The 15,758-nt window shown below is 41.7% G+C and overlaps 1 protein-coding gene across 2 annotated transcripts in view; it reads right to left on the minus strand.

Annotated features, from left to right (window-relative positions):
* Window positions 1-2,182: 2,182 nt before the first annotated feature.
* LOC131458055 (zinc finger protein ubi-d4-like) overlaps window positions 2,183-15,758 on the minus strand; it is a 28,317-nt gene continuing 14,741 nt past the window's right edge. For both annotated transcript variants that reach the window (XM_058626735.1, XM_058626734.1), the window contains 5 exons: window positions 9,582-9,719; window positions 9,353-9,484; window positions 5,652-5,764; window positions 4,903-4,984; window positions 2,183-3,657 (listed from right to left, as the gene is read on the minus strand). In XM_058626735.1, coding sequence (XP_058482718.1) covers window positions 3,575-3,657; window positions 4,903-4,984; window positions 5,652-5,764; window positions 9,353-9,484; window positions 9,582-9,719 — 548 coding nt within the window. In that variant the 3' untranslated portion in view covers window positions 2,183-3,574. The remainder of the gene's footprint in view (window positions 3,658-4,902; window positions 4,985-5,651; window positions 5,765-9,352; window positions 9,485-9,581; window positions 9,720-15,758) is intronic.

Genomic DNA, 15,758 nt, shown 5'->3' on the forward strand with positions numbered 1-15,758 from the left:
ATTTACTCTCCTCGTCCTGATGACGCGACGCTGTCAGGGTGCACTGAGGCGGACAGGAGAAGCCGCAGCGAGTGCACATGTCGCGGCGAGGTCCCGGCGGGGGTTCGCTGTAAACCACCTTGCCCCGAGCCCTTCCAAGCCGATCTAGAGTCGGTCGTGGCGCACCACCGGCGGAGGAAATTTCATGTCAAACTTATGTGTGACACACTGTTGTATGATGAAGTCGGCATCAATTCATGAAAAAACTGTTGAACATTTTAAATATGGAGATTAAAGGTTTCTGCCCAACAGTAATCTCCAATACTTATTGACCTAAATGGAATTGTTAAAAGACTATACTTTTTTTTTTTTTTTTTTAAACGCCCTAAAACTGACTAAAACTTTTCTGAGTTTTCGTAGACTAAAACTATCACATATAGAAATGACTAAAACGTGACTAAAACTAATAAGCATTTTAGTCCAAAAGACTAAAACTAAGACTAAATCTAGAATGACTGCCAAAAACAACACTGCACAGTACACCATCCAGAGAAAAATCCAGACCTGCTGGCAGTCTGGCTGTGAGTGGTTTGAGGAAGTCCACTGCAGCTGGGATGTTCAGGCCTCTTATTTGGTCCTGCACGGCAATCAGCTCCCAGGATCCACCCTAGACTCACTCACACATGTCATTCACTCAAACATGCACACCTGCAACCCATCTCACACTCACATGCAGACACATACACACAAGGAAAAAGCAGTCACGACCCTGGGGTCGCAACAGTAAGAATGGCCCAGTCAAAGCCCAGACCTAAATCCAATTGAGAATCTGAGAATTTCGGCAAGACAAGACATTTGTTGTCTCCATCTAATCTGACTGAGCTTGAGCTACTTTGCAAAGAAGAATGGGCAAAAAGTTCAGTCTGTAGATATGCAAACCTGGCAGACATACCCCAAAAGACTGCAGCTGCAATTGCCACAGAAGGTGGTTCTACAAAGTATTGTCTCATGGGGTAAATACATATGCACTCAACACTGTTCATATTTATATTTGTGAATCATTTAATATCATCATATCATCATAAAATGTTTTCCCCCCACTCCTAAAATATGCATTTTGTTTTGGTCTTTTACATGTAGCCCCAATAAAATATATTAAAATTTGTGTAAAAGATCCGGGGGGCTGTATATACTGGAAATATACAGCTATTTCCAGTGTAGGTGGATTATTCTACTCCAATTTAACAAACAACTAATGTTTAACAGTAAAGGAAATGAAAATATTACCAAGTTATAGTGCTTAGCATTTTATTTTCCTGAAGTCAAACAAACATTCCATTACAATCCAAATCAAAGTCGACCAAAAGAGGATTCACCTGCTGTGTAAACTCTTGTCTGAGTGCAGCCTGTAATTTGCATACATCGTCCATCATTACTTGACTGTTCAGCGTTTAAAGATGCATCTTAAACACATGATGAGCTTTACTTCTGTTTCAAGGTTTGGGAGCAGCTCCACTGATCACAGGATTAACAACAAAGTTATTTAAATCCACTTAAATCCCAAAATGTTGCAAACATCCATGACAACCAAAGATATCTGTCTCTACTCAACAGGAAGTTTAAAACATGATGAGAAAATAAACCAGGTTATACTTAGTAACTGTTAGTTGGCTAATGAAAAAACATGATAGCATGGTTAACTGATAATATACCACTTCCACATACCTTTGCCGACCTAATGCTGAGGCGACTACATATATGAGTGCAGTCGTTGACAGAGCATGTACTTGTTGAAGTATAGAATAAGCACTTATTAAAGCAGACACTACTGTTCAATCCTCTGCCTTAAACATGTCAATCTACAGCATCTTTCAGCTCTTTAAATACTTGTTCTGTTTGAGGTAAAGTAACTGCACTTTCTTGCAGTTCAGACAGACTTTTTCTTTGCCACAGAACAAAACTATTGCATATTCAACCAAAAACAGCCAGCTTTCCATAGGACATTCTGTACATATACATATTCCTCTACAATACAGAGCCAGCTATAATTTACAGTTTCACACATTATTGCCTTCGGAGCGTAAACAGACAAGTCACTCTCATCCTGGCCTCGACAGCAATCAGTCCATCTTCAGTTACAATAAAACAATCTAGAGGTGTCACAGCATATGCAGATATTAGATATTGCATGATTGGCTGACTGCTAGAACACAGCAATGAAAGCTTTTTATCCTCATATCTGGCTGTTAATGCAATATTTATTTGACTGGAATAATTTTTCATGATGGGTCAAAAAGGGGACAGTTTTCAAGTCAAGTATCAAGATAGACAGACACAATTTTTTTCAAGTGTGCAGGAGTTGGGGGTAAATGTCTGAGGAGTACAGGACTGTGAAAAGTTTGGGAACCACTGCTGTACAAGAATGTGTGTATAATAAAGTAATTTCCAGTCTCAGCAGATCCCTTTGACTATGATGTTAATCATCAAATATCAGCAGCTTCATAAAAAAGCCAAGTGCCGGGTAATTCAGTGGTTAAGACCGGTTCCCCGTGTGCAGACACATCATGGTCACAAATTCAACTCCACCCCTGGCAGATTGTAGAAAAAGTTCAAGCTCAGAGTTCAATACTTAATTCCCTTGTAAGTCACTTTGGATAAAAGTGTCTGCTTAAATGTAAAAGTAAATTACCCATAATGATGAGAAGGACACTTAGATAAAGACTATCACATGACCATTCTTTTTCCAATTAGAATATACTTAACACTATTATATACCATAGAAATATATAAATATTATAAAATATCTTCTTTTTTTAAGCAAGCATTTGCATGCTATGTAAGTCTAACAAGCTCTATTTCTGCCCTAGCCAAAAAGTCAGTACACTGCAGGATAGAGATAAAGGTTAAGCAATGCTGAGTGAAGGTGTAGTAAGCTGAATTTGGCCGTGAATTGATTTTGAAGTAGAGGTAATTTAAAAGTCAATACTGCTTAAATTGGCTGTGTGGCAAAGAGGTGATAATTAAAATCTTAAGGGCTGAATCTGAGCTTGGAACAGTGGAATTAGTCATATGTGACTTCGAGTGAGGCCAGTGAGGTACGGTGTACTCTTTTCACAATGAATGGTGCATTCACACCAGCCCTTCTAAATCAAATCTTAGTTTGTTTACTCGGAAAGTCTGGTTTGTTTGGGTAGGTGTGAATGCGCAACCGTCTCATCTGCACCAAAGAAGCGAACTCTGGTCCGCCTAAAAACGTAGGTCTAAAAACACAGGGCATTGTGGGTAAACATTTCATTGTTGTCTTCTCCTTCAATAATTCTTAATGTAGTGCCACCTCAGGCGAGGAGGAATACATTATTCAAAAGGCTTGGTTCATTTCACTAAAGTGCAGTGTGAAAGCAAACTCGGAGTGACTGAATGTCGCAACCCCCAATTGAACCGAGTCCCCAATCGTACCAAGTCTAGAGGACTATTAGAATTGAAAACGACCGTATTGGCCGTTCAGCTTTTATCTGTGCTAAAAGGTAAACTACAGTGCTGCAGGACAATTGAGTGATGTGATGTGTATGTGTTTGGGGGGGGGCAGGAACGACCATCATGATGGTGGTGCATTCTGGTTCTGGTATATGGATGCTTTGTCTTTTAACAGGTCCAGACATAAATGGCAGCTCCAGCTCCCTGAGTGACAACACAACACAGAAGAAACATTAGTGTCAGGGATTCATAAAGCACTTAATTTGGCTAAATGCTATAAAATCCTGTATGATATAAGACTTTTTGCCGATACCTGACATGTCGATGTATCAGGAATGCTTGGACCAATAACCACTACATACATTTTTCATATTTGCCCAAATACAGAGGTAATTTAGCTCCTTTTGTAGTGAATGTAGTGATGTCGCAGCAGATGCAGTTATACATTTTCTTCATTGTGCAAAATGAAAAAAACATAATAGTTATGAGTAGAGGGTGCTAGCATAGACGTCAGGGAAGTAGCATTATTAGTATATTGGGGGCTCTTGGTGTGTTTGTTGATATCTGATGATAATAATATTAATAATAAAATAATAATTTAAAACCTGTCTGGCAAATCAAATCAGTTTCTTAATTGTGTTGATTTTTTTTTAAAAATCATTTTCTGAATTTGTTTTTTTTTTTTAATTATGATCTATCAAATTGTGTCTGATATAATTACATTTGCTCAATTACAACATGGTAATAGTAAGGTGATGCACCCCTGAGAGGAAGTAGAAAGAGAGACCATATTTGCAAATTGGGAAGCCAAACCTTCAGTGCCAGGCTAGCTTAGAGTGTGAATTGTTTGTGTTCTTTTTCTCTCACTTTAAGGTCTTGACCTTACAATGTGAAGTGTCTCAAGATAAAGAAAGTTGATTTGGTGCTACAAAAAAAAGAAAGAAAAAAACTCCATGGAGCACTGGCCCCAGGTAGTTGATTCATAGTTATCACACAATAACTACTACTCAACTTCACAACATGGTTATTAACTACTTTGTTGACTGCATTTCCATATGCAGGTAAAACTGGTGGTAGTCTCTAGTTAATTTTCTCATTACCAAGTTATTATCTGGATATTACTCTATAAATAATATTGTTGTATTATATGATTATCAAGCAATTTCCAAGAAATTACATTACAAATATGATGGCACAGCATATGAACTCTTTTTATGTTGAGCACCTACTTATGAGAACTGTATTTATTGGGGGGTTATTTATAAAGAAAATTAAAATGTCTAAGATGAACTGTAACACACTGGCAGCAGTTTCACATGAATCCAAACCTGCTGAACTCCACTGTTGTCTGACTGAAGTCTTTCAGAGTCTGATAAATGTTGGAATACATTGTGTGTGCATTCATTATTTTGGTGGAACGAACATGTTTTTTTCATGTGGTGAACATACCCTCTGGAGGTTCAGACATGGGAGGGTTGAGACAGTACATGTGATAGCCTCTATCACAGTCGTCACAGAACAGCAGCTGATCCTGGAATCAATGAGACAACAGTGAAATTGTCAAATCTAACATTAACATACTTTAAACAGCAGTTAGTTAGAGATGTATGTGTTCTGCCATCTAGCAGAGCTCCCATTAGTGATGTGGTGGGTCACAGAGACTCACTACTGCAGCTGCTGCTGTCAGATACAGCCTTGGCCCATCATTATTGATAGAGGTACAATGGTAAAAACAATATTCAAACTTTAAATAATAGTACCATGTGACATGACAGTGACAGTAGTTTGCTAATTATATTATAGAAAAACTAAAAAAAACAGGGTTCTGTAAATAACATCAAGTTCTTTTTCATAATATAATACTGTATAATAATGTATATACATATATATCTATATATATACTGTATATATGTGTATGTATATATATACACTGTATATATGTGTATATATATATACATACATATATATAGATATGTACATACATATATATATATTTACATATATATATATACACATACATGTACACAAACCAATGAATCGATTATCAAGGTAGTTGGTGATTCATTTACTAATCAATTAATAATCAATGTATCACAGCACAGCAGTTAAACTTGCATTCAAACAGCAGGGAGATGTCACCACAGTAATGACACCTTGCGTACTCATAGTACTTCATATCTGAAAGCAGGTGAACTCACGTCATTCTCTGATGTGCCACACATGTTGCAGCACTTGCACTCTATGCACTGCCAGCGGTAGGTCTTCACAGCAGCCATCATTACAGGTGTGAACTGTAGACAAGATGGGTGGCCTGCAGGCACAAAAGTTTGTTATCATTTTTACACATATACTATACTCACACTAGTACAGTACTTAGTGCGCATGCGTCAACACGCGTGCAGCCTGTTGCAGTCGCTCCGTGTAACTTTCCTATTCTTTCGTATTTTATTCGTTTTTTCTCTTGTTAAACTTCTCTACTTTTAAACTATTTTATTTTATTTAAAACCCTCTATTTAATTATGCTGGTTGTTAATATTATTGCCTTTTTGCTCGCTGTGATACTGCTACAAACCGGCATCGCAGCACAACGAGTCCAAGCCGATCAGATTGTTTACTCCAGAGAACAGCTGATCGACCTGAAGCCGGCTGGCCCAGCGGACAGACCGGCAGAGGTTCCAGCGGAGCTACGGAGAAAAACGCATCGGGGACGCAGAGGAGGATTGAAACAGAAGAAAAACGACGGGTTGAGACAGCGGAGGTTAGAAAAGCGGAGATTTAAGACGTGTCTCCCCTCTCTCATCATGGGGAACGTGAGGTCCCTGGGCAACAAGATGGACGAGCTGACAGCGCTAGCCCGGAGCCAGAAGGAGTATCGGGAATGCAGCATAATGTGTTTTACAGAGACATGGCTGCACCAGGATATTCCTGATGACAACGTCTCCATCGCGGGCTTCCACACCGTACGGGCCGACAGAGACTGCGCCAAGAGCGGCAAGCGCAAAGGTGGGGGTGTCGCTGTGCTGGTAAACAACCGATGGTGCAACCCCGCTCACATCACCATCAAGGAGATCATCTGTGACCCGAACATGGAACTTTGTGCTGTTGGACTTCGACCATATTATCTGCCCAGGGAGTTTTCACAGGTAATCATGGTGGCTGTTTATGTCCCCCCCTCTGCAAACCCGACATCGGCAAATGACTCTATTCACTCTGCCATAGCCCAGCTACAGACTCAGCACCCAAGTGCATTCATTGCTATCTCGGGTGACTTTAATCATATCACCATGGACACTACACTCCCCACATTCACACAGTATGTGAGCTGTCCCACCAGAGAGGAGAGAACCATTGACTTGCTGTATGCTAATGCTAAGGAGGCATACAGCTCCTCTCCTCTCCCCCCACTTGGCAGGTCAGATCACAACCTGATTCACCTCAAACCCTGTTATGTGCCGGTGGTGAAGAGCCAGCCTGTAACCACAAAGATCGTGAGGAGATGGTCTGATGAGGCCTATGAGACACTGCGGGGATGCTTTGAAGTGACAGACTGGCAGACGCTCTGTGAGCCGCATGGAGAGGACATTGATGGGCTCACAGTGTGTGTAACGGACTATATCAACTTCTGTGTTGACACCATCGTCCCACCGGAGACTGTCCTTTGTTACCCAAATAACAAGCCGTGGGTAACAAAGGAAGTCAAAACCATCCTCAATGAGAAGAAGAGGGCTTTCACAGCTGGCAACAGGGAGGAGGTGCGAACAATCCAGAAGGAGCTGAAGGTGAAGATCAAGGAGGCCAAACAGAAGTATAGGAGGAAGCTGGAGTGGAAGCTCCAGCAGAACAACATGAGGGAGGTCTGGAGTGGAATGAGAACCATCACTGGCTTCAGACCAACCAGCAATAGAGGAGTTGGGGGCAGCATGGACTGTGCAAACGCGATGAATCTGTTTTTTAACAGATTTGACTCTGTGACCCCGGCTCATCCTCCCATGGGCTCCTCTCCTGCATGCCTGCAGTTAGCGCCCACTCCACTCTCTCTCCCTCCCCCCTCCTACAGCCACTCTTCCCCCAGTGATGGCCCCCCACACACCTCCTCCTCCCCTGGCTCCCAAAGTGACAACACTCTCCAAGACAACACCCCTACCCCTCCCCCACAGGTCACCCCCTCACTCCACATCACTGCTGACCAAATCATGAGGCAGCTGAAGAGACTCCATGCAGGCAAGTCTGCAGGACCTGATGGTGTGAGCCCCAGGGTTCTGAAAGCTTGTTCCCTCCAGCTATGTGGAGTGCTACAACACATCTTCAGCCTGAGTCTGAGTCTTCACAGGGTCCCCGTGCTGTGGAAGACGTCATGCATCGTTCCTGTGCCCAAGATACCACGCCCCAGCGGATCCAAGGACTACAGACCGGTGGCACTGACGTCACACATAATGAAGACCCTGGAGAGACTCATCCTGGATCAGCTCCGGCCCATGGTGAGACCACTGCTAGACCCCCTCCAGTTCGCCTACCAGCCCCGACTAGGAGTTGAGGATGCCATCATCTACCTGCTAGACCGTGTCTACGCTCACCTGGACAAGCCGGCGAGCACTGTAAGAGTCATGTTTTTTGACTTCTCCAGTGCATTCAACACCATCAGGCCAGCTCTACTGAGTGAGAAACTGACAGCTATGCGGGTGGAGCCCCCCCTTGTGTCCTGGATTGTGGATTACCTGACTGGCAGACCACAGTATGTGCGCCTGCAGCACTGCACATCAGACAGACTGATCAGCAACACCGGGGCACCGCAGGGGACGGTCCTCTCTCCCTTCCTCTTCACCCTGTACACCACGAACTTCAGCTGCTGCACAGAGACCTGCCATCTTCAGAAGTTTTCTGACGACTCTGCAGTAGTTGGACTTATCAGTAAGGGTGAGGAGACTGAGTACAGGGGTGTGGTGGACAACTTTGTCACGTGGTGTGAGCAGAACCATCTGCAGCTCAACGCGACAAAAACTAAAGAACTGGTGGTGGACCTGAGGAGGACCAGGGCTCCAGTGACCCCCATCTCCATCCGTGGGGTTAACGTGGACATAGTTGAGGATTACAAGTACTTAGGGGTGTACTTGGACAATAAACTGGACTGGACTAAAAACACAGACGCACTCTACAGGAAGGGTCAAAGCCGTCTCTATTTTCTGAGGCGGCTGAGGTCCTTCAACATCTGCCGGAAAATGCTGCGGATGTTTTACGAGTCTGTGGTGGCCAGTGCCATTCTCTACGCTGTGGCGTGCTGGGGCAGCAGACTGAAGGTGCGGGACGCCAACAGACTTAACAAACTCATCCACAAAGCCAGCCATGTTGTTGGAGAGGAGATTGACTCCCTGACAGCAGTGTCAGAGAGAAGGATGTTGTCCAGGATTAGGTCCATACTGGACAACTCCCTCCATCCTCTCCATGATGTGCTGACCAGCCACAGAAGCACATTCAGCAAGAGACTTATTCTACCACGCTGCACCACAGAACGCCACAGGAAATCATTCCTGCCTGTGGCCATTAAGCTGTACAATTCCTCTGTATGATAAATAGGCTTATACTTCCTCGGTATATATTGTTAATATGGGGGGAGGGGGAGGTACAAGTCTTGAAGTATATTCTGGAAATGTTTAACTCTGTAAATTTATTCTTATTTTTAATAGTATTCTTTAACTTTGTAATTTTATTCTATGTTTACTCCTACTTCTTCTTATAGTTTGTAATTTTGTAATTTCCAAAAAAAATTGCTGTTACAACATTCATTACCTTTGTACACTGGAGCGCTGTGACAAAAGAATTTCCCGCAAGGGATTAATAAAGTATTTTCTATTCTATCTATTCTATTCTATTCTATCATCCTCATCAGTACATCAGACCTTACCGGAGCGTCCACAGTCAGAGCAGGACACCAACTCCTCCGACTGACCCGTCTTGTGATTGGTTTTGGAGTCTCCCAGGCAGAAATCACAGTAATTATTGGGCAACGCAAGACCATCTGGGCCTTTCTTAGGGGCTGAAAAAAGAATTAAAGACAGAAGTGTTACTGCAAAGTCAAACAAGGCAAATGTCCAGTGGAACCTCTGATTCAAACTTGAGTGCATGTCTCTTACTTTTAGGCTCGTCAGGCAGTGGCAAGGCAGGTTCATTAATCTCCATTTCTTCCTTCTCCTCACCCTCCTCCTCAGCCAGGTGGGAGTGGGCGTAGTGGTAACTCAGGCCGGGACGGTTTTTGTAACGCTTTCCACAGACTGCCACCAAAACCACAAACACAGCATGTATGAAAACAATGAGGGAGGATGAAGGTGACTAATGGGCAGGTTTTTGAATCATGTTAGGATGGCATTTTCCATTCATCTATCCATCCATCATCTGATGCTTTATCCTCCACATGAGGGTCACAGGGGGGCACTGGTGCCAATTCCAGCTGACATAGAGCCAGTCCATCACAGGGTCACAGAGAGGCAAACAACCATACACTCTCACACTCACACCTACTGTCAAATCTTCATGTTTTTAAAACTATTTCTTTCGGGATAATAAAAGTATTCTGATTCTGATTTTGGACTGTGGGAGAAAACCCACACTAACACGGGTAGAACATGCAAACACTATGCACCCTTGTTCTGATCAGGTCGCGAAAGTTGATTGCGGAATTTCAAATCTGTGAATACCTTTCTAACTTTACTTTACTCTGGTTATAATGATTCCTTGCAATTCCAGGCTATTGAGAATATCTTTGTAACTAATTCCCAACCTGAAATAAAACTCTTTAATTATGCATGTTAAACCTATTTTGTGGCCACAATTAAATATTGTGTGGCCATAAATTAGAGGCTGTTATTGATATTTGAATACATTTGTGAAATACACTAAATAGTATAAATGAAATATTATATATACATATACATACTGTATACATATATATATACGCACACTCCTGTAAAACAAAAAATATAAAGGGAACACTAAAATAACACATCCTAGATCTGAATGAATTAAATATTCTTATTAAATACTTTGTTCTTTACATAGTTTAATGTGTTGACAACAATATCACACAAAAAATATTAATGGAAATCAAATTTATTATCTCATGGAGGTCTGGATTTGGAGTCACACCCAAAATTAAAGTGGAAAAACACACTACAGGCTGATCCAACTCTGATGGAACGTGCCTAAAACAAGTCAAAATGAGGCTCAGTAGTGTGTGTGGCCTCCATGTGCCTGTATGACCTCCCTACAACGCCTGGGCATGCTCCTGATGAGGTGGCGGATGGTCTCCTGAGGGGTCTCCTCCCAGACCTGGACTAAAGCATCCAGCAACTCCTGGACAGTCTGTGGTGCAACGTGGTGTTGGTGGATGGAGCGAGAGATGATGTCCCAGATGTGCTCAATTGGATTCAGGTCTGGGGAACGGGCAGCCAGTCCATAGCATCAATGCCTTCGTCTTGAAGGAACTGCTGACACACTCCAGCCACATGAGGTCTAGCATTGTCTTGCACTAGGAGGAACCCAGGGCCAACCGCACCAGCATATGGTCTCACAAGGGGTCTGAGGATCTCATCTCGGTACCTAATGGCAGTCAGGCTACCTCTGGCGAGCACATGGAGGGATGTGCGGCCCCCCTAAGAAATGCCACCCCACACCATTACTGACCCACTGCCAAAACGGTCATGCTGGAGGATGTTGCAGGCAGCAGAACGTTCTCCACGGCGTCTCGAGACTCTGTCACATCTGTCACATGCTCAGTGTGAACCTGCCTTCATCTGTGAAGAGCACAGGGCGCCAGTGGCGAATTTGCCAATCTTGGTGTTATCTGGCAAATGCCAAACGTCCTGCACAGTGTTGGGCTGTAAGCACAACCCCCACCTGTGTATGTCGGGCCCTCATACCACCCTCATGGAGTCTGTTTCTGACCGTTTGAGCAGACACATGCACATTTGTGGCCTGCTGGAGGTCATTTTGCAGGGCTCTGGCAGTGCTCCTCCTGTTCCTCCTTGCACAAAGGCAGAGGTAGCGGTCCTGCTGCTGGGTTGTTGCCCTCCTACTGCCTCCTCCACGTCTCCTGATGTACTGGCCTGTCTTCTGGTAGCGCCTCCATGCTCTGGACACTACGCTGACAGGCACAGCAAACCTTCTTGCCACAGCTCGCATTGATGGGCCATCCTGGATGAGCTGCACTACCTGAGCCACTTGTGTGGGTTGTAGACTCCGTCTCATGCTACCACTAGAGTGAAAGCACCGCCGGCATTCAAAAGTGACCAAAACATCAGCCAGAAAGCATAGGAAACCTATAGAACCACTCCTTTCTTGGGGGTGTCTTGCCAATTGCCTATCATTTCCACCTGTTGTCTATTCCATTTGCACAACAGCATGTGAAATTGATTGTCAATCAGTGTTGCTTCCTAAGTGAACAGTTTGATTTCACAAGTTGATTTAATTTTTCAAGTGTGATTGACTTGGAGTTACATTGTGTGTTTAAGTGTTCCCTTTATTTTTTTGAGCAGTGTGTATATATATATATATATATATATATATATATATATATATATATATATATATATACATATATATATATACATAAACATATATATATAAATACATGGACAAAATTATATTTAAAAAGTCACTTCTTTAATTCTAATTCTCTGAATTTGATCATATTTATAGGCAATTTCATTGTTTCTAACACATAAATATCTTTCATTTAACATTAAAAAGCCAATTACATAAACCAGGTATTATCTAACTGTATTTTAAGCATGCAATACAGATCATAATAAACAATAAACAGTTTATTTTAGAGTATATTTACAGCACCAAAACCTTTCATGAGCCCAGAGAAACAACTTGTGTGGAAATGTATGTCCCGATTTATCTCATATGTCTGAATATAGCCTAAATATCCAGATATTATTTATAAGCCATACTGTCCAGCCTTACTAGCAGCTAAACAGGAAAAGTCTACATCAATTTATTTATAAAGACTGTAAAGAGCCTTCACACACAATAGATTTTCTTTGGGAAATGTAATCAGTGCAACATCTGTTCTATGTCAGCTGATATGGTGCTATGATTGAACACACTTCAGTTTCTCAAAGTGTTTTAGCTCAAGTATGGTTATCAGAATACTTTATTAATCCCCGGGGGGAAATTGTTTTTGTTCTAGATGCTCCGTGCAAAGTGAAAAAATTGGTTAGCCAATTTCAAACAGATAAAAGGTAGCATGTTGGATTTACAGTAAAAAAAAAAACTGCAAGGAATGCAAAATAAGGTGTTTAGGCTCTTCAAGAGCAGGGCTCTCCTGAACACTTTAACCTTTGTAACTACGTAGATATGACCTAGAACACATGAAAGAAGAAAACACTTTATGAGGATCATTCATGCATTTTGAAGTGTTGTTGTTTGAGTTTTTCAAATGCACATAAGGCAGGCCTCATTACTTCCAGTTTTTAAGTCTATCTTTTCTCCTTTGCTCAGTGTGAGATTGTGCTGTGTGTGTCCTATGTTTGCTTCTCCCTACAAATGTGTGATATGCACCGTTTGTGTTTTAGGTTTATAAATGTTTGCCTTATTACTGTACTGCACTTTATAAATAAATTGGATTGGATGTACCCAATGGCAGACATGTTTCACTGAGAGTGAGTTTGCCTGTCTTATGCTCGTGTTTGGTGCAGGGGGCATGCATGTGTGTCAGTACCTCACACAACCACACTTCAACGAAACCTGAACTACATCTTTAATAAAATGATAGGCACAATGACATGTCATGTGTGCATGCAATGATATTAGAGTTAAAGATGAAGAGGTTGAAGAAAACAAAGAACATGCTCTGAGGAGATGGTTTCAGACACGTCATCACATCCTCTGTGGTAAACATGTAGTTATGGTGCATTTCCACCGGCTCTACTTGCCTCGCCTCGCCACGGTTTCAGTAGCATTTCCACTAGTACCAGGTACTATTTTTAGTACCTGCTCCGGCGAGGTTCCAAGCATGCTAGTAGTAGGTACTATGCCATGATTGGTCAGACTGCCAATCCCGTCACAGGAAGAGATGTCCCACACAGAAATCAAGCCGAACAGCACCGAACTGTAGATCACTTAATAAAAAACTACTTAATAATCCTAAAAACGTGGGTTAATCTCCAACAACTACCAGGGAAACCTCTATATTTAAATGCAGTCTTTTAAAGTGGAGTGATGTATTTAGGGACAGCGCCGCTGATCGCGAGCAGCATCACAGACCGCTGCCGCTGTAGTCTGTGGAGTAGGAGGCTGTACTCCGGAGACATGTGGACAGAAATCAAGCCGAACAGTACCGAATTATAGATAAGTTAAAACTACTTGACAATCCTAAAAACGTGGGTTAATCTCCAACAACTACAGAAGTCTGGGGTAAAGTCACTAGTCACTCGTGTGTGTCACATATAAAATGAAGTCACTGCAGTTTCACTTAGCCATGCAATGATGACTCCACCCACGTTAAGTAGGTACTCTTTTGTAGTGGAGATGCAACCTAATCATGCCGTGGCGAGGCGAGTAGAGCCGGTGGAAATGCGCCATTAGACACAGACAGATAACATCTGAGCCTCTCACACTGCTATACATCTGCAGACAGGAAATACTACTGTATCTTTTGACTCGCTGGCCAATACAGTATATCAATATTTTATCCATATTGTGACACGAGACAATATTTGGGCTTATATTTTGGATATCATCACATTGTGATAAGGCATCTATGATGACTTTTCCAGTTTTTAAAAGTATTAATAATCATTCAATTTATTATATTGAATTTAAAAAAAAAGTCACTGAACAACATTTCTTTAATTTTAAGTCTAATTATTTGTGTCATAGCGAAAAAATATTTATAGGCAAATTCATTGTTTCGAGCAAATGTGAATATCCCTAATTTAAAATAAAAAAGCCAAATAAATAAACCACATCTAATCTGAAATAAAAGGTAATATTTCTATTTTATCATAAAGAGTAGCTATTTTATTGATTGTATTTACAGTCTATTGTCACTCTCCTTTGAGAAGTGCAAACATCTCAAAGGAAGACTATTGATGAGCCCAGAGAAACAACATCTGTGGGCATATTATTGATACTCCCATCCCTACAGATATATACATATATATATATATATATATATATACAGTGCCTATCATAAGTATTCACCACCTTGGATGTTTTACCCTTTTATTGCTTTCATAAATCAATCATGGTCAATACAAATTGGCTTTTTTCACGCAAAAATTTATTGGAAAAAACTCTTTAATGTCAAAGTGAAAAAAGATTTCTACAAACTAATGTTAATGAAACAAAAATATATAAAGAAATATAATTGTTTGCTTAATTATTCACCCCCTTTTTAATTTAATGGTCTAATTCAATAGAGGTCCATCCAACTGGTGCCAATAGTCTCACAATTAGTGAAATGATGATCACCTGAGTGGCGTGGGTGTGTCTCAAGTGATTGAGTTATAAAACACCTGTGTCTGAAGGATCCAGAGACTGGTTGATCAGTATTCCTGGCTACCATTACACCATAAAGACAGAAGAACAATCCAAGCAACTCAGGCAAAGGGTTATTGAAAAGTACAATTCAGGGGATGGATACCAAAAAATTTCCAAGGCATTGAACATCCCCAAGTTCAGTGAAATCAATTATCAAGAAATGGAAGGAATATGGCACGTGTGAATCTGCCTAGATCAGGCCGTCCTTGTAAACTGAGTGACCGTGCAAGTAAGAGACTAGTGAGGGAAGCCACCAATACCCCTACGACTACTCTGAAGGAGTTACAAGCTTCAGCTGCTGAGATGGGAGAGACTGTGCATATAGCAACTAGGTTGCCCAGGTTCTTCACTGGTCAAAGCTTTATGGGAGAGTGGCACTGTTAAAGAAAATTCATATTAGATCTTGACTAGAGTTCATCAAAAGGCATGTGGAAGACTCCATGGTCAAGTGGAAGAAGATTCTTTGGTCTGATGAGACCAAAATTTAGCTTTTTGGCCATCAGACAAGACGTTATGTTTGGCAGAAACCAAACACTGCACATCACCAAAACACACCATCCCCACCGTGAAGCATGGTGGTGGCAGCATCATGCTGTGGGGATGTTTCTCAGCAGCCGGCCCTGGAAGGCTTGTAAAGATAGAGGGCAGAATGAATGCTGAAAAATACACCGAAATCCTGGGGGACAAGCTTATTCAGTCTGCAAGAGAACTACGGCTAGGGAGAAGATTTATTTTCCAGCAAGACAATGATCCAAAGCATACTG

This window comes from Solea solea, chromosome 4, assembly GCF_958295425.1.
Source record: "Solea solea chromosome 4, fSolSol10.1, whole genome shotgun sequence".
NCBI lineage: Eukaryota > Metazoa > Chordata > Actinopteri > Pleuronectiformes > Soleidae > Solea > Solea solea.